The 19,090-nt window shown below is 53.4% G+C and overlaps 1 protein-coding gene across 4 annotated transcripts in view; it reads left to right on the top strand.

The window, feature by feature from the left end:
* The window catches only part of KCNN1 (potassium calcium-activated channel subfamily N member 1), a 31,175-nt gene that overhangs the window by 10,779 nt on the left and 1,306 nt on the right, over positions 1-19,090 (top strand). For 3 of the 4 annotated variants that reach the window (XM_077859427.1, XM_077859428.1, XM_077859425.1), the window contains 7 exons: positions 1,344-1,826; positions 2,509-2,604; positions 5,076-5,494; positions 8,322-8,463; positions 11,763-11,873; positions 12,480-12,607; positions 17,485-17,554. In XM_077859427.1, the coding sequence (XP_077715553.1) occupies positions 1,425-1,826; positions 2,509-2,604; positions 5,076-5,494; positions 8,322-8,463; positions 11,763-11,873; positions 12,480-12,607; positions 17,485-17,554 (1,368 nt within the window). In that variant the 5' untranslated portion in view covers positions 1,344-1,424. The remainder of the gene's footprint in view (positions 1-1,343; positions 1,827-2,508; positions 2,605-5,075; positions 5,495-8,321; positions 8,464-11,762; positions 11,874-12,479; positions 12,608-17,484; positions 17,555-19,090) is intronic. The other variant, XM_077859426.1, reaches the window with a different exon arrangement.

Genomic DNA, 19,090 nt, shown 5'->3' with positions numbered 1-19,090 from the left:
CCCTCTCTCCTGGGCCTGGAACATGGGGCCCACAGTGCATGCCAGGGGACAACACTTGGCCCACTGCCTACCACTGCCCTGCTTGTTGGGAGAATCTCACAAGGCAGCCCAGTCTAGAATCTGCCCTATAAGGAGATGGCCCCTTCACAACATGTTGCCTCAGTTTCCCTATCTATGAAACCTGCCAAATTCTAGGACCCCCTTTTTGGGGGTACAGTGAAGCTGATGGAAAAAATTTGTGAGGACAGAGCCTGGCATGTAGTAGATGTTCACTAAACAGCAGCTTGTGGGAGGGGGAGTTGGCGGGGGTGAGGTAGGGCAGGGGAGTATCTAGCAAGTTGCAACCCTGGCGAGACTCCAGGCAGCCTCATCATATATGTGTCACTATCATCAGGGTCTTTGCCCTTTCCAAGGGCAGAATCCAAGGATGTCGGGGCAATCAGTCTGCTCCCTGGCAGCCTGGTGGGGAGACCGAGGCTGACCTGAGGTCACAGGGCCAGGGTGAACACATCTCACAGGGCCCTACAGAATCCTTTCTGGGATCTTAGAGCTAACTACCGGGTTGCCACCTTGGTCGTGGAATCTCTTTGGAGATCTCAGACCTTCCACCCAGGCAGGAGGGAGCTGGGGGGCTCTGTAGCACAGCCATGGTCCTCATGTCCCCACACTGATGTGTGTTCAGGCCTTTGGACAGCTCTAGGGGAAGAACTGGAGGCTCAGTAGGGTGAGATTAACTTGTCCAAGAGCCTAAATGTCAGAAGGAGTCAAGCCTGGTTTGGAACCACCTCCTAACCACACTCTTATACAGCCTCTGGTCCTCCCAGGCAAACCTGCTGGCAGGTTCCGTCTCCAGACATTCAGAAGCATTTATGGAGTGTCAGCTATGTGCCAGGCATTGTTCTAGGTACTCTGAGACAGAAAATCAGTGGGCAAAGTTTCCGTAAGAGGGTTTTCCAGGCAGAGGGCATAGCAGGTGCAAAGGCCCATGGTAGGACCAGGCTTGTCAGGATCTGGTGATGAGGATGCTTATGTGGCTGGAAGGCAATGACTCTGGGGAGAGTGAGAAGGTTGAGGTAGGTAAGAGCCAGACCCCAGAGGACCTAATGGCCAGACTGAGGAATTTTGGTTTTTATGCAACAACCCTGGGGAACCTTGGGAGGCTTTTTGAGCAGGGGAGAAATGTAGGCTGACTTGGGTATTTCTGGGAGGCTGGTCCACGTGTTAGCCCTTCTGGGTTCAGGGCTTCCTGAACCTCAGAATGTTTTGGGGTGGTGGCAATGGTCCCTGGCCCTCTGGTCAATTGGCAAGGCCCCTCCATGACTGTGTCCCTTATGCCCCCCCAGGTCAGCGCAGGAGTCCAGTCACTGAGCCATGCTGGGCCCCGGGTGGCCTACAGTGAGCCCAACCCCGGCACCCACATAGTCATGAACAGCCACAGCCACAATGGCTGTGGGGGGCGGCCGCTGGGCAGTGGGCTAGGTGCCTTGGGCAGAGACCCTTCAGAGCCCGAGGCCAGCCACCCCCCCCAGCCCCCACCTGGCCCAGGCCTCCAGGTGGTGGTGGCCAAGAGCGAGCCAGCCCGGCCTTCACCTGGCAGTCCCCGGGGGCAGCCCCAGGACCAGGAAGAAGAAGAAGATGATGAAGAGGATGAGGCAGGCAGGAGGAGGGACTCAGGGAAGACCCCAAATGTGGGCCACCGCCTGGGCCATCGGCGGGCACTCTTTGAGAAGCGGAAGCGCCTCAGCGACTATGCCCTCATCTTCGGCATGTTCGGCATTGTTGTGATGGTGACCGAGACGGAGCTATCCTGGGGGGTCTACACCAAGGTAGGCACGGCCCTTCCCGTCGGCACTCCAGGGAGTCCCCTCTGGGCCCACCTGGCTCCCCACTGCCCCTTGGGCAGGGCCTCAGGGACCACATTGGCCCCGGGAGAAACAGGTGGAGGAAGCTGGGGCGGGGGGGACCTGGAGGTGGGGTCAGGTGGATACTGGGCCTCCCATTGTGTCCACCTCCTGGGAGAGTTAGGCTCCAGCCCATTCCTTCTGCCCTATACCAGGAGGGCACACACCCTGGCTTAAGGTGGGGAAAGGGGGCTGCCCCCCAGGCCAGGCCCAGGACAGAAGAGCCTCAGAGAAGGCCTGGGCCACAGAGCCTGGAAAGAGCTGCTGCTTCTGAGAGTCATCAGGCTGGGTTATGAGCCTGGCTGTGTGTCCCCTCGTGCTGCCCAAGCGTGTATGAGGACAGAGAGAGATTGGGGCATATCAGCCTGTAAACTATGAAACAGTGAAGGTGGATGAGGCTAGGCCTTATAAACTGTGAAGTCCTGTGCCTACGTGAGGCCAGGCCTTATAAACTCTAAAGTATAGGCCAGCCTTGCTGTCAACCCAGGCCTAAGGAGTAAGGTAGGAGCATAGCTTCCTTAGTGGAGAGCCCAGGTGGGGGGTCAGGAGGGCTGCCCATCCCTCAGCATTCTTGTCCTCCTGCCCTCTGCTCTCTCTTTCTGCTCAGGAGTCCCTGTACTCATTTGCACTCAAATGCCTCATCAGCCTCTCTACAGTCATCCTGCTGGGCCTGGTCATCCTCTACCACGCCCGGGAGATCCAGGTCAGTGTCCAGCTGGCCAGGGCAGCTCCCCTCCCTGTGTCCCAGAGATCCCTCGACACCAGCCACCTGGGACCCTAGCCCCCTAAAATGTAAAAGGACCAGTAGTCTCTTTGTAGAAAAAAGAAAAAAGACCTCTGTGAAGACACGCCCTTTAGATCCCTCTAAATTTCTTTGGAATGCCTGTCTATGTTTTACTTTTCACTGATTATTTGGGAAAAAAAAAAAAAAGAACAGTAAGGGAGCCGGAGGTAAGCTGGGGTATGGCACACATAAGTCGCCTTCACAGCCCTGGGGCCTTCCGAGGGTTTACAACCTTGGAAACCAGTGTTTGTAACACCAGGCTTCTGTTCCTGTTCGATCAGACCCTGCACTTGAAGGATTTATTACCTGTCAGGGAGTTTGTTCTCCTATTTCAGGAGTTGATCGAAACCTCAGTGGGCCCCAGAGAGCCCAGCTCAGAGCACGTTGGGCACCTGTGCCCACAGTAGGCAGAGATCGCCTGGGGGTGCCAGAGGGTGTCAGAGCCGGCTTCTGAGTCTGGCCTCTGACCTCTGAGTTCAGGGAGCCCTGGTCTGATGGAAGACAGGTGTTAGGGATCCCTGGGTGGCGCAGCGGTTTGGCGCCTGCCTTTGGCCCAGGGCGCGATCCTGGAGACCCGGGATTGAATCCCACATCGGGCTCCCGGCGCATGGAGCCTGCTTCTCCCTCTGCCTGTGTCTCTGCCTCTCTCTCTCTCTCTCTGTAACTATCATAAATAAATAAAAATTAAAAAAAAAAAAAAAAAGACAGGTGTTGGAAAATCTTGCCTGGGTTGCATCACCCACAGATATCCCTGGGGACACCCAGGGTCTGGCACGAAGGAGGGGCCCTGGATGTGCCTGGGGGCAGTGGAGGGGACTGTGATATGTGAGCTGGGAGGAAGCAGTTCCTCAAATAGTGAAACTTGGAGATACCATATGACCCAGAAATTCCACGACATCCAAGAGTGATGAAAACCTACATCCACAGGGAGCTTGTACACGTGTGTGCATAGCAGCCCTATCCACAATAACCAAACAGCAGAAATAACCCAAAGCAGGTGGTGCATGTCCTGTGTCCTACAATGAAATAGGATTCAACCCTTAAAAAACGAAGCCCTGGGGCGCCTGGCTGAGTCAGTTAAGCATCTGTCTGACTCTTGGCTTCAACTCAGGTCTTGATCTCAGGGTCATGAGATCGAGCCCTGAGTTGGGCTCTGTGCTCAGTGTGAAGTCAGCTTGAGATTATTCCCTCCTTCCTCCCCCGCTGCCCCCTGCCCTGCTCGAGAATAATCGTCTTGGGCTCTGGGGACATCTGGGTGGCTCAGCGGTTGAGCGGTTGAGCGGCTGTCTTTGGCTCAGGGCGTGATCCCACGGTCCAGGATTGAAGTCCTACACTGGGCAATCTATCCCACTTCTCCCTCTGCCTATGTCTCTATCTCTCTTTCTCTCTGTGTCTCTTATGAATAAATAAATAAAATCTTTTAAAAAAAGAATCTTGGGCTCTGTGCTCTAGCTTCCGAACCCCCTGGGTTGGCAGTGTTACCCCCTTGGCTCTGGGTGGTGACCTTTTATGACTGCCTTCTTCAACTCAGTATGTTTTCAAAAGGTTCTTCCGAGTGGTAGGAAGTATCAGAGCTCATTCCTTTTTTTTTTTTTTTTTAAAGATTTTATTGATATGTGGTGCCTGGGTAGCTCAATCAGTTAAGCGACTGCCATTGGCTCAGGTGGTCCTGAGATCGAACGCTACATCGAGCTCCCTGCTCCGTCCCCACTGAAGCCTGCTTCTTCCTCTCCCTCTTCTGCTCCCCCTGCTGTGCTCTCTCGCTCTCTCTGTGTCAGATAAATGAAATCGTTTTAAAAAAAAGATTTTATTTATTCATTTGAGAGAGAGAATTGGGGGGAGGGGCAGAGAGATAGAGAGTCTCCGGCAGACCTTGCATCCAGCGCAGAGCCTGAGGCAGGGCTCTATCTCACGACCCTGCCATCATGACCTGAACCAAAATTAAGAGTCAGATGCTTAACCACCTGAGCCATCAGGTGCCCCTGGGTGGCTAATAATATTCCATTGTGTGGAAAGACCTCATTTTGGTAACCCATTCATTCATAGATGAACAGTTGGGTGGCTTCCACTCTTGGCAATTGTTCGTGTACAGGGATTTGTTCCCATGCCTGTTTTCATTTCTCTTGCATATATGCCTCGGAGTGAGATTGCTGGGTCATTGGTCACTCTGTGTTTTTCTTTTTCCAGAATGCCTGATCCACATTTAATTGGAATTGTGGCTAACCCCCCCAAACTAGGGAGTTTCGCATCTGAGGCCGCGTTTCTCATAAAAGCAAAGCCGGTGGGGCTGGGGTGGGGGTGGGGGTGGTTCTTGGGCTGGGGTCTCGTGGTGGGGGGCAGAGGCACGAGTACGAGACCCACCACCACTGCCTGTCCCCTGCCCCCCGCAGCTGTTCATGGTGGACAACGGGGCGGATGACTGGCGCATCGCCATGACGTGCGAGCGCGTGTTCCTCATCTCTCTGGAGCTAGCCGTGTGCGCCATCCACCCGGTGCCCGGCCACTACCGCTTCACGTGGACGGCCCGCCTGGCCTTCACATACGCGCCGTCGGCAGCCGAGGCCGACGTGGACGTGCTGCTGTCCGTCCCCATGTTCCTGCGCCTCTACCTGTTGGGCCGCGTCATGCTGCTGCACAGCAAGATATTCACGGACGCTTCCAGCCGCAGCATCGGCGCGCTCAACAAGATCACCTTCAACACGCGCTTCGTCATGAAGACGCTCATGACCATCTGCCCCGGCACCGTGCTGCTCGTCTTCAGCATCTCCTCCTGGATCATCGCTGCCTGGACTGTGCGAGTCTGTGAGAGGTATGGTCCTGGCCCCAGTGACCACCTCGCCCACCCCTGGCTCCAGAGCCCCAGGGCTCCCCCGGCCATCAAACCCCCACACCCTATCCCTGGGATAACCCCCCACCCGCACCCACTTCCTGGCCTCAGCCCTCGAGCACAGCGCCCTCATCCCTGGGACTCCAGGGGGTACTCAACCCTTACCTCAATCCACACCCCTCTGGGGCCTTGGCTCTCTCCCCCTGGGTAGGGGGGGTCTTGTGCTCCTCCACTGCGAGCTGCCAACCTCTGACCTCTGGCCCAGGGCAGTGGAGGCAGCAGGAACAAGATAGCTCCCAACTGCCTGTTTCCCCCCAGTTTAACCTGCTCTCCTTCTGCCCTCTGCCCGCCCCACCGGACTGTAGGGAAAACATGTGAGTCCTACCCTTGGCCAAGCTGTGTGTACAGAGCTGCTGCTGTCCCGCCCGCCAGGAATTTAAGATTAGCTGCCGCAAGGGGAGGGCATAGGGAGGTGAGGTGGGGTGGCTGCCACCAGCCCAGAGTCCCAGCAGGGCCGGGGCAGGCAAGTTTGGAGTCGGGCCGAGGACAGCAGGCGGCAGGCTGCTCTTGGGCCGCGTCCACTGGGCATCCTGGAGGTCCTTGTGTCCAAGGCCGGGGAGGGTTTTGTTTGGGCAGTGGACCTTGGGGGACTTGGACATCTCCTCCCAAGTGTTTAGTGGGTCTGGGATAAATAAAAACCGGCCAGGCCTTTAGTACCCCTCCCTGCATGGGGTTGGTTCTGAACAGCCCTGGAATGTGCAGACCACCAGCCCAGCTTACAGATGAGGAAACAGAGGCTCGGGAGCAAAGGGACACTCCCAAGGCCTGATTCCTGGTCAGCTCTCTGGACCTGCAGGGTGCTTCAGGAAAGGGAGGGTCTCCACTGGGCCTCTCAGAGCATGGGAGTACCTTGCCTGGGAAGGAGCCTCTCCTACCTCATGCCTCGCTGGGCAAGGCCCTGGAAGGGTGTGTGGCAGGTGGTACTGGGACTGGGCTTCCTGGGTGGGGGTGGGGGGTCCCTGGGCTGGACCGGCCTCCCAGGGGCCCCAGTCTTCATCCCTTTAAGCCCCCCTCCATGGTCCTTGCCTCAGCCTGATGTGGGGCTCATAGGGATGAGGGCCCAGCTCTTGTTGTCATCGAGCCTACCGTCTCGGGACCTGACAGGGTTTCCTTGGACTCCTGATATACCACCATGCCAGTGTCCACAGCCCACCCCCCGACCCTGTCAGGGCAGGGTCAGGATTGTGTTCTGGGGAGTGGGAGGGGGTATTCCTCATCGGGAGTCCTTGAGGTGCAGTCTGGGTCATTGTAGGGGTCCCCAGGTTGGGGCAGGGAACGGGGCAGGACCGGGGGGGCAGCCAATCCTAAATTCTGAGCTCTCTGATGCTGCTTGAAGCCCCCTCGCCTGCCTCGCTCCGCCCCTGTGGCTCTGTCCCATCCCCACCCTGCCTCCCGCATGCCCCCCACTCCCTGGTCCTAGGTAGTCCCGGGGGTCCCGCAGCCATCACCACAGCTCCAGCCAGGCCCAGGGCTCCCCTCCCCACTGCTGGAGGGCCTCCCTCTCCTCTTGTCCCCTGGGCGTGGGGTGCTGGTCTACTGAGAGGGGGAGGTCAGGGAAACTTGGGGCTCAGGTGCCCCAGTGAAAGATGGGGTTCAGTCCCAGCTCCCCTGGAATGGCCATCTGGCCCCCAGGGCTGGGCAGAGACTCCCAAACATCAGACCCGCTGAGGTCTCCATCCCTCCCACCCACCTTTGGGCTTCTGTTGCCTTCCCCTCTCTAGGCCCTGACTCCAGTCCGGTCTGCCTGGAGCAGCTCCCCTGCTCCCCAGTTCCCCTGCCCTGCCACTGCCCACAGAAGAGGGCCCACCTTCTCTGTGCCACCTCAGTTGACCTCTAACCTTGAAACACCCCCCCACACACACACTCAGGGCCTGAGGCATGGGAAGGAGTCCCCTGGAAAGGGCTCCCTGAGCTGGAGGGGCTTTGCAGGCTGGGGGCAGGGCTGGTGCAGAACCTGGCACTGACCCTGCAGACCCCCAGCCTGGGCTGTCCCTAGGTTGACTTGTTTGTGACCCACGTGACCAGGTTCCCAGGGCTGGCTGTGACCAGGGACAAAATCATGTCCTTTGGGGCCTGCCCCAGACCCAAAGGTTAGCCCTAGGCCTCCCCAGGCTCAGATTAGGGCAACTGGTGCCAACCCAAACATACGGACTTCCCTTTTTCTCCCTAGCCCTGCAGTCCTGCAGTCCTCCAGCGTCCTACGTCCCTAGTAGTCCTCTCCCCACTCCCACCCCCCATGGGGCCCTGCTGGCTGGGGGAGTTCTTCCTGCGGTCTGACCTGAATCCTCACCTCCACTCCCTGCCGCTTCTGGTACCCGTGGCCACCTGTGTCTGCATCTGTCTGTGTGTCTGTCTTTGGGAGAGGGCTCGTGGGCACACGTGTGGACACGTGGACCTACCCTCACTCGGACCGCTCTGCCCCATAGCCAGGGCCTGGGGACAGAGCACAATCTGGGCAGCAGCTTGGGGTCTGAGTGAAGGGAAAATGTTGGAAGGAATCCTGGGAGGGGAGTGTGGGTGCCCTCTGCCCTGTGGTACCCTCGGGAGGGTGCTAACCACCCCCTTCTCCCTGCCCCAGCAGTGGAGCCTTTATTACTTGGAACCCTCAGAGTGATCAACAATTTGCAGTGAGGGTCCCCCCATGCTGGTGGACCCAGGGCCCTGGTGTCCCGGTGCTGCTGGGCCCAGGGCTGTGACGAAGGCAGAGAGACCAGTGTGGACTGACTGGGCCTTCCCCGGCTCCCCTCAGGTACCACGACAAGCAGGAAGTGACCAGCAACTTTTTGGGGGCCATGTGGCTCATCTCCATCACCTTCCTCTCCATCGGCTATGGTGACATGGTGCCCCACACCTACTGCGGGAAGGGCGTGTGTCTGCTCACTGGCATCATGGTAAGGGTGGGGGGCCCTTGCATACCCTCTGCTGAAAGGCAGCTCACCCTACTGCGAGCTATAATGCATCAGAGTTCCTCCTTGTGTCATCCTGCCCCTTCGCTTCCCTCCTCCTTACCTCTGCCATGACCTCAGAATCTCCACCATTGGGCTTCCTGGAGGCCTCTCTTCTTGGCTTCTTCCAGCCCTGGGTATGTAGTTCCTGTGGTGCCCACAGGGCTATATGCTGTGGTCCACTCTTAGCACCGAGTTTTCTTTGCCCTTTATTCTCTGCAGCCTGCTGAATTCACACCCTTGGGTCCAGGCCTAAGGGCTTGATGCTTCCATGCCTCAGTTTCCCCAGCTGTAACCAGTGCCCACTTCTGCTCGTTGTAGGGTTCAAGTCTCTTCCTTTATGTGAATGCTGTGAACACCCAATCAACACCCTCTGGGTTGTGCCATCACAGCCCAACTCCCCCCATCCTTGCATGACTTTTGAGGTATCCCAAGCACCCCACGGAGAGCCGCCATGGTGTGAAGTTTGTTTCATGTGACTCAGTGGGCCCTGGCAGCACCCCATCTCCCCAAAGACTCCTCAAGGCCAACTGTGGGTGAGGGTAACCTTTGACATTGGGTATCTCCTTTCCCTGATTCCATCACCAATTTTCCTGCTCATCCCTTCCTTCTGGAACCTTCTTTTTCCAAACTTCCACCTCCTTCACAAACACTTCACCATGTTTTGGATTATGAATTGTTGAATGCACAGTCTCCTACTCCTCTCCCCAGCCCCCAGTGAATAACATGTTCATTTCTGAAACTCAGTGAATACCAGTAGGCCAAAGAAACCAACCTGATCCCACCCCAGGTTCGACCCCAGGCCACTCCTTGGACTGTGTCCTTCCTTTTCTCCACACAGAGAGATGCATTCTTGGGAAAATAAGACACCATCGCCACAAGTTTCCTTTCTTCTCGCAGATGGAGAGGTTGTCTTGTCGTGGCTTTGCCCGTCCTGTTTCATGGCTTGTGGATTGCTCTCAGTTGTCACTATCTCCCAAAGGCCCGTGTCCCCTCTTCACCTTTCATCCCCTCTAAGCTGTTTGGGCATAAACTAGGGGTCCTTGTCCTCTCCCTTGCTTCCACTGGGGCCGTCCTTCTGGCCAAGCTGACATGGCCCCTCTCTGGCAAAATGGCCACACACCAATTTATTACACTATTTTGCAAGAGAGGGGAGGGGAAAAGACTAAAAGATCGGCCACAGTCTAGCCCCCACCACAAGCAAGTAAACTTTACAAACGAACAAAGAAAAGTACTCAGGTAAGGTGAAGTCAAACACAGAAAGCCCAAGATTAGATGGAAAAGCTGAGTTCTGTTCTCTGGAACCTTGGCTTCTGCCAGAAAATGAATTCCTTGTGTGTCCTGCAGCTTACTTGCTGCCTCTGCTCCTGGCGTGCACGCCAACAGTCATGCTTGGGTCAGTCTTGAGCTCGCTCTTTCTTTGAGAGAGAACACAAGTGGGAGGATCAGAGGGAGAGGGACAAGCAGATACCCCACTGAGCTCAGAGCCTGACATGGGGCTCGATTGATCTCAGGACCCTGAAGATCATCACCTGAACTGAAATCAAATTGGTGACTTAACCAGTTGAGCCCCCCAGGCGCCCTGGTCTCAAGCTCTTCTTTTTTTTTTTTTTTTTTAAGATTTTATTTATTCATGAGAGACACAGAGAGAGAGAGGCAGAGACACAGGCAGAGGGAGGAGCGGGCTCCATGCAGGGAGCCCGATGCAGGACTCGATCCCGGGTCCCCAGGATCATACCCTGGACCGAAGGTGGTGCCAAACCGCCGAGCCACCAGGGCTGCCCTCAAGCTCTTCTGTTAGCTCCCTCCTCTTCCACCCTTGCCCAGGTGTGTCCCCTCCTTCCAGTAACTCAGCAGCTGTGCGTTTGGCTGTTGAACTCCAGGGCATCCTCGTCAGGCCCCCTCTGAGCCCGCTGTCTCTGGCCAGACGTGGTTTCTGTGCTCTTGTGTGGAATTGGCAGATGTCCTTTTCCCTTGTGCATAGTATGCCACGGGAACTTTCCAGCATGTTTCTGTGCCACAGTGGACAGGGCTTTTTCCCGGAACCCATGACAGGGTTTCCTCAGAGGGTAACCTTGAGCATGTCCTGCCCAGGCTGGGCATGTGGGCATCTGTACCTGCCCAGGACTGTCTGATGGTGTCCCTAGCCCTTGCCCAGCCCTCCCCATAAGTGTCTCCCATCCCCAAGCAAGACTGAACTACAGCCCAGGCCCCCTAGGCCCCCAGCCCCCCCAGCCTAGGAGCTGAGCCCAGCCTCTCCCTCTTTCCTTAGAGGTAGCAGCCTGGGGAGGAAGCACCTGGTCGGTAAGGCACCAGGAACTGACTTCAGTGCAGGTGGGGAACACCTGGCCTTGCCTGCTCCTGCCACCTGCCTTGGGCACCTCTGGAGCCGATGACACCTCCCAGATGTTCTAGGCTCCCAGCCCCTACTCCTTTGTGGCAGACTCTGCCTCCCTCCCATGTCCCTTTTTGCTGCCCCTTCTTCCACCTGTCAGCCCTTTCCTCTCTCTTGGGTCCTCACTCCTGCCCTTCTCTCCTAGGCTGCTTGCTCCCTGATAGACGAGCAAGTCCTCTCTGACCTCTTTCACTAGCTGGGAGGTCTGGCTGCCACTTTGGGCACCCTGGGGAATGTGGTTGCATCCAGCAGGGAGCTCACCATGGGGGAGGCATCCTTCCCTTCCCCACCTCCTGGGACCTCCACTTTGCTCTTTCCTACCTGCAAATGCTCCCCCCCCACCACCAATAGGCAGCCAGCCTGACCCTTCGCTCACACTGCCTTCTCACCCTGCCAGCTGACCCCTCCCTTGAGTGTGGAAAAACATGTCTTCTGGGTCTCTATCCCCAGCACCCAGACCCCAAAGCCTTGATGGAAATGCTTCCAATCCTCACTCCTCCATGGTTGTCAGCCCTGGATGTACCTGCAGATCTTGCCTATTCTCTCTTTCTCATCTCTGAGCCCCTCTGCCCAATGGAGGAAGAGTGGTCTTACCTACCAGAGCTCTTGGGGGACCAGATAAGCTAATCAGTGGGACACATTCCCCAGACTTTCAACTGATATTAAGCAGGTGGGGCTGGGAGTCAGTGAGCTTAATAACAGGTGGGATCTGCCAACGCTATTATGGGCTTGGAGGGTAAAGGTGAGGGTGGAATCAGGGCATGCTTCCTGGAGGATGGAGGGTGTCCTCTCTGCGGCCTGGGACTACGTGAGGCAGGACACTGATGTGTTCCTCATCCTCTGCATGCAGGGGGCCGGCTGCACAGCACTCGTGGTGGCCGTGGTGGCCCGGAAACTGGAGCTCACCAAGGCAGAGAAACATGTGCACAACTTCATGATGGACACTCAGCTCACCAAGCGGGTAAAGACCTCCCTCACGGCCGCACCCCCCCTCCCCAGTCCTCAAGAGTAGAGCCTCCCCACTTTACTCCTGAATACACTGGGCATGTCCACATGCCCACAGGTCATTGCACTGCCTTGTGCCCTGTTGCCCATGTGAATGCTCATGAGCCATGCACAGAGAGATGGCAGTGGCCCCAGGTGGCCGGCCACCTCTGTGCGCAGTCATAGCCCCACCCTGAACCACATAGCAAGAGGCAGGCATCTTGGGGCCAGGCAGGCCTCCAGGTACAATATATAAGCTGTCTGATCTTGGCAGGTTGCATTCTCTGTGCCTCAGTTTCCCCATGTATAAAGTGAGAGAGATATCAACATCTGTAAATTCATTGATTTAACATTTGTAGGGTGTATAACAAGGGTCTGGCCTGTACTGAATGATAGAAATGACATACATGCACACACACACAGATTCATAGAGCACAGATGTGGACATGTAAATATGGCCGTGCCTTACAGGCCCAAGACCCCAGAGGGGCATTTCCAGGAGTTTCTAAGAGTTTCTGGAAGCTTCCAGAACTGTCTACAGTTTTGTGCCTACCTTACGGAATTGTTCTTTTTCTGGCCCCAGGTAAAAAATGCCGCTGCTAACGTTCTCAGGGAGACGTGGCTCATCTACAAACACACCAGGCTGGTGAAGAAGCCAGACCACGCCCGGGTTCGGAAACACCAGCGTAAGTTCCTCCAAGCCATCCATCAGTAAGTCCAGCACCTTTCCCACTCACGTTTCTGTGTCCACCTGGTGCGGAGGCAGCTGTGGTCCTCAGGAGGAGGCTACAGGCCAGGCCAGACAGCTCAGTGTGGCTTCGTCATGGCCCCTCCCATTCTGGGTGGTCAGTTGGTTGGGGCTTGCAGCCTCTGTGCTGGGTGGGATGGTCAGAAGGAGGCAAGAGATGGGCCCAGCTATTATCCAGGGCAATCACCTTTTGATAAGTTAGGCAACCCACACAACATAAATGGCAAGAAGCATATTTTATTCTCCAAAATAGCCAAAATTATTTTACCTTTTAGATGTTAAGCAATGCAATTTCCCTCTTTTGCTTTGGCTGCCAGAAAGCTCAGAATTAACTTTGTGTCCTGATTCATGTGATCATGTGGGGTAATTGGAAATTACTTGATTTCCTCTCTTGTCCCTTTGCCCTGAAAATTATTTAATCAAGTAGTTCTCATCCTTGGCTGGAATCACCCACAGGGCTTTAAAAATTCTATAGGCTGCACGTAATGCCAGTTAGCACAGACAGACTCTGGAATGCACCTTGGCTTTAAGTTTAAGTTCCTCAGGTGAGTCCAGTGTGCAGCCAAAGTTGGCAAAATTTTCCTATAAAGGGCCAGAGAGTAAATATTTGAGGCTTTGTGGACCAGACAGTCTGTCATAACTACTCTACTCTGCTGTTGTAGCAGGATTGCAGTGAAGAGGAATGGGTGGATCATGCTCTAATAAAACTTTATTTTCCCAAATAGGCAACTAGCCAGATTTGGGCTATGCCAGGCTCTAATATGTCAATCACTGTCCATTAGAAATACCATGTAAACCACTACATAATTTAAAGTTTCCTAGTAGCCACATTTAAAAAAAAAAAAAGTAAAAGAAAACAAATGACACAAATTTTAATATATTTATTTTATATATGGAAAATATTATTTTAACATGGTTAATATAAAAATCAGTAATGAGATATTCTAGAAAGTTTTGGCACTAAATCCTCAAAGCCTATTGTGTATTTTACATTTACAGCCCATTTTTATTCGGACCAGCTACATTTCAAGGCTCAGCAGCCACATATAGAATGTATGGGACAGCACCCAGTCTAGAATTTAAACAGCTCCAAATCCTGTGGAGTGTGGCACTTTTAGTTTATATTTACAATCGAGTCATGTGGTACCTGACTTAAAATTGCAAACAACAGAAAAAAAATGTATTTAGGCACTTCTCAGAATGAGCCCATGGATTCTCATCTCTCACTTTGTGAGAAAACCTATTCACTATTGGGCTCCCCTAAGAAAATCAGATGTTCCCTGCCTGAAGAGCTCCCAGGCCAGACACAGGGACCAGTGAGTCACAAAGTGAAGTGAATAGTGTTCAGTCTGAACTAGTCCAGCAGGAAGGCTGCTGATTCAGCCGTGGAGAAAAGAGACAAGAGGCAGCATGGAGAACCCCAGTGTGAGTGGCGGAATTAGGGAGGTTGGGCTGGAGGAGAGTTTAGGGTTGTGGCTGGGGCAGCCCAGCTCCCGGGGTGCCAGAAGGTAAAGGAGTGAGCCCATGAGGAGACCAGCCCACAGGAGAGGAAGCTCAGCCAGCTGGACTTCAACTTTTGAATCCTGTTAAATAATCTTTGCCTCAGCTTTATCGATGTATAATTGACATGTAGTCAACTGTATCTACTTAAAATGTACAGTCTGGTCAGTGTTAACATAGGTACATAACCATGAGATAATTACCACAGTCAAGATAAAAAACAGATCCGTTGCCCCCAGTTTCCTGGGGCTCTTAACAGTCTGTCTTTTAGCTGGAGAATTTAGTCCATTTACAGTTATTGTGTTTACTATTATAATTGGATTGGTTTCAAATATTAAGTCTCTATATCAGAAGACTGCAAGGAGATCTAAATGAGAGATCTAAATGAGATGATATGCAGGAATGCCCAGCACAGTCCCTGGCACAGAACTTGCACTAGTGACACATGGTGGACCGACTCCCAACCCCTACTCCTGCTTCTGCTTCCACCATCATCTAAAAAGCAGAGAGAGGAGCTGGTACCACACTTACTCAGTCTCACTGTGTCCTGGTCTTAGTCCTCACAAGACCCTAAGGCCCATGAGGACAGAGACCCCTCACTTATTGATGCTCGTACAGTTGTTCACTGACCACTGGGACCCAGGCTGCTGTCTGTCACTGACTGTGGGGCCTGGGCAAGTGACTGTGCTATTCCAAGCTTCATTTCCTTAAAGTGGAGACAGTGATAATTATAATTAATGTGCCTTTTCTCCAGGGATGAGGTGTGGATCGAACACAACTGGGGTTTCAACTATGCCTACCTGCCATACAGTGTTTTCTAAACATGGGAACTATCAGTGTTGCCATTCCCACCCTTCATATGTTCATTTGGTGATTGCTCTGGCATTTCCTGTGCCAGCTTGTGTGCCAGGCATGGGGGACACAGATGTGGCCCTGCCCTGGACTTTGCCCCAATGGGTGTTCCAGACGGTTGTTGGGGGTAAGTGGGAAGATGAGAATTGAGGAGAGCCAGGTTTGTGGAGAATGTACCAGCTCTGTGAGTTACCTGTGTCCCTTTGTTCTGGGGCAAGACTGCCCCACTCTTTTTTTTTTTTTTTTTTTTTTTTTTAGGACTGCCCCACTCTTATATATTGATTCATCTATCTATTCATCTCTTTATTTATATATTTTAAGATTTTATTTTTAAGTAACCTCTACACCCAACATGGGGCTCAAACTCACAACCCCGAGATCAAGAGTCACATGCTCCACTGACTGAGCCAGCCAGGTGCCCCTCACTCATTCTTAGGTCCCCCTAAACCTACTCCCTTCCCAGCCAAAAGAAAAAAAAGGTGCCCTGTAAAGCTGATAAAATCAAAGAAGTTTGAACTAGGGCCTGAAGGGTGGTTGGAATTTGGTTAAGAAACCAAAAGGTGGGTAGGCATACCAAGGATTGTCCACAGTTTGGGCAATGGTGGGAAGGTAGGAATGAGCATGGTGCTAGGGAGACCGGAGGTCTGATATGCAACCATGAGGGAGCCATGGCATATTCTTGAGCTGGGGAGTTTCCATGCAGGAGCACTGTATGAGCAGCCACTGAAAAGGAAGAAATGGTCTCAGGACGGATTGAGGAGCATAGCATGGGTTTGGAAAGTATATGAATTTGCTGGGGATGCAAAGTACCACAAAGTGGCTGATTTAAAACAGCAAATTTTATGATCTTCCTGTTCCAGAGTTCAGAAGTAGAAAACCAGTGAGTTAGCAAGACTGTTTTCCATCTGAAAGCACTAGGGGAAGATCTGATCCAGGCCTCTTTCCTAGTTTCTGGCAGCCTCGGGTGGTCCTTGGCTTCTAGATATGTCATTCTAATCCCTTATCTTCACATGGCCACCTCCCTGTGTCTTCTCATCCCTCCCTCTGTGCATGTCTGTGTCCAAATATCCCCCTTTTTATTAGGACACCCATCCTTGCATTCAGGCCCACCCCCAAGACCTCCTCTTGATTAAATCTAGAAAGACCCTATTTCCAAATAAGGTCACATTCTGAGAAACCGGGTGAGGGGGTAAGGCTTCAAGATACCTTTCTGGCGGAACCCTGTTCAATGCATAACATGGAAGGTTGCCAAGACATCAAGACCAAGTTCCCCGCTAAAGGCATTCCTGAGCTTGGCAGGCCTCTACCCGCACTCCGGGGCAGCCTCACACCCCCAGGGCTGGGGTGTTTGCGTCCACCGCATTTCTCCAGACCGAGGGCTTGGTCCTATCAGGGATCCCGGAAGTACCCAGCATGGGTGGGCCCTAAGGGGCTTCCCTGAGCATCTGTCACATGTGGGCACGCAGAGATGGAGTTTGGACCAGTGGAGAGGAGTCCTATCTGGTATAGTTTCCCTAGGCTAGTTTAACAACACAAGGGATGGAGATGAGGGACAAGGACACTCTGTGGCCAATTCCCCACCCTCCTACCCACAGGCAGCTGTTGGGAGGCCCAGGTGCAGAGGCTAAGTGGCAGGTACCGGTTCAAATCCTGCTGGAGTGCTGGTGGGCACTGGCTTTGCCTCTCTGAGCCTCATTCTCCCTCTTGGGAAACATCACGGGCAGAGTTCTCTGGACTGAAGGCCACCTCTGGGGCCAGGTGCCCGGCACAGACTAGAATACAATGGGACCACAGGGTGAAAGCAGCCGCATTTGCTGAGTGGGCACTACTGGAGGGAGTCCAAAAGAAGAAATGCATCCCCAAGGGGCTGGCATTGCCCCCTCAGCCACACAGGGCCCCCAGCCTGGTCCTGGGGTTGTGCATGCGGGAGGCGGACAGGGTTGGGCACGTGCCACCCAGTTGCACTGAGATTAAAATTGCCTTGTGATTTCTTTCTGCTCTGCCGGGTCCTGCCAGAGCTCAGAAGTAAGTGTCTTCCTGGGGGCGCAGGGTGCATGGTGGTCCTGGGGCAGGGCACACCCCCAGGGCAGCTTGTGGAGCACTGCCCCTGGCCTCAGGACCTCAGGAGGTGGCCAGGGCTTGTATCCACCCTGCAGGCCTGTGAAGTCTTCACTTGGGCTGGAGGGAGGCGGGGGGGGGGGGGGGGGGGAGGGTGGGCGTGCAGGTCCAAGTTCCCAGGACATCCTGAATCAGGCCACTTAGATGTGGCCAGAAGGTGGACACTGGGAGACAGCTTAACCACCCCCTAGACCCTGCCCCCTGCTGTGTGCTAGGAGGGAATGGGCTGCATGGGGCCTGACCCTAATTCCCACCTCATGCCCCCTCCACACGTCCCACAAGGCCACCCCAGGCAGGGTGGGTGCATGAAGGACCCCACTCCTCTACAGCCTCCACCCAGCCCCTACCCACCCTCCCACCTGTCCTCCAGGCTCCGGAGTGTGAAGATTGAGCAGGGGAAGCTGAATGACCAGGCCAACACGCTCGCCGACCTGGCCAAGGTCAGTAGGGCCGGGCAGGGTGGGGGGTTCCCTGGGGCCAGCAGAGGCTGGTCAGGCCCCCACAGGAGGATAGGGGGTGTTCAATAAAGAGAGATGCTAGGAATCTATATCTACATGTAGACCACTTTTTAACTTTGGCAGCTATTTTATTTTTTTTAAATAGTATCTAATAAAATAGCTTAATTCAGAATATCTAATTAGTGGGCTAAACTGATAAAGTACCCTTTTGTTTTATTTTATTTTATTTTTTTAGGCATATCTACATAGAGGCTTTAAAATTGGAGAGAAAACAAGATTCTTTTTGGATATATGGATACAAATTCAAATGATAGCATTAGCAGAAAGCTTATTTGTGCAGCAGTTAAATATCTTTCAGGAAATTAAAGTTGGCTGCAGGAGCTCTCTAAGACCAGTTTCTGGAATCTCTCTGTTGGTTTCATTGTCAAGCCCGACCCTGTTCCCCGCTTTTTATTCATCCACTACAAGATGGGACAGGTGACCCATCTTTAGCCAGGCAAGCTCTTAGAATATCTGCCACGTGATTCTGAGCTCCCTTCTGAGCAGCAGCAAACCTTTCACGAATGGTTCACATGTGAACTCGGCTCACTGGCTCCAACCCATAATCAGTTAATTAGTCTGAGGTTAATTTAATATTATCTTTGGAAGATGTTAAGTCCTATTCTCCTTCTTATACCCAGAGCGTTTTGGACTCATTCTCTTCATCATTATCAAGAGAATGCAGTGTGATATTAACCTACATATATTTAATTTGGAAAGAAACATTATAGATAGGGGGAAAAAAAAACCATATTGTAGAGCCCTGAAGAAATCACTTGGTGGTAGCAAGAACATAATCCTAAGAGCATACAGAAACCCTTGCCAAACTAATTTGATGTCCTATGAGATTATAGCTAGAAATACATACGAAATGCCTTTGAAAAGCTCAGGTACTAGTTATTATAATTGGGATTATCCATATCGCACTTCCTTCCATTAGTATAGATGATTGAAGTTTGAATTTTTCAGAGTTATTTAAACCTCTCAATCATGGTAGTATAGTCCTCTCCGTACATTTAACAAAGCCTCCTTTGAAGTAAGGCTTTAATTGGATGGGATTATAGGGTTCCTAATTTTTAAAATTTAATAAGGTTAAAATGTTTTCCAGTATTAAACTTTAATGCGCTCCTACCCAACGTCGCTGATTTAATTTGTGTATCTCTGACAAAAGTAAAACGCATATTCTACGTTTTGAAGAATTTAAACCTCAGGCCAGAAAAAAATCATCAGAGACCAGGTGCCTTCAGATGTTCCCCTAGGCCCTGGGGACTGTGGTGCCCTGATGCAGGCCAGGGTGAGGGTCAAGTGACCCTAAGAGGGGACCCGGGAGGACCTACCGAGGCTCAGGCACGGAGGCTGGAAGGCAGAGGCCAGCGGTAGAAGGTGGAAGGCAGCAAGGCGCCGCGCTAGGTGCCTCATCTTGTCCCCCTGCTGGGCAGCGGGAGGCTGGGGGCTCTTTTCCCCTCAGCACCAATCCTC

The sequence above is a fragment of the Canis aureus genome, chromosome 19 (genome assembly GCF_053574225.1).
Source record: "Canis aureus isolate CA01 chromosome 19, VMU_Caureus_v.1.0, whole genome shotgun sequence".
NCBI lineage: Eukaryota > Metazoa > Chordata > Mammalia > Carnivora > Canidae > Canis > Canis aureus.
The sequence above is the reverse complement of the archived record's forward strand: the minus strand, read 5'-3'. Positions and strand labels throughout refer to the sequence as shown.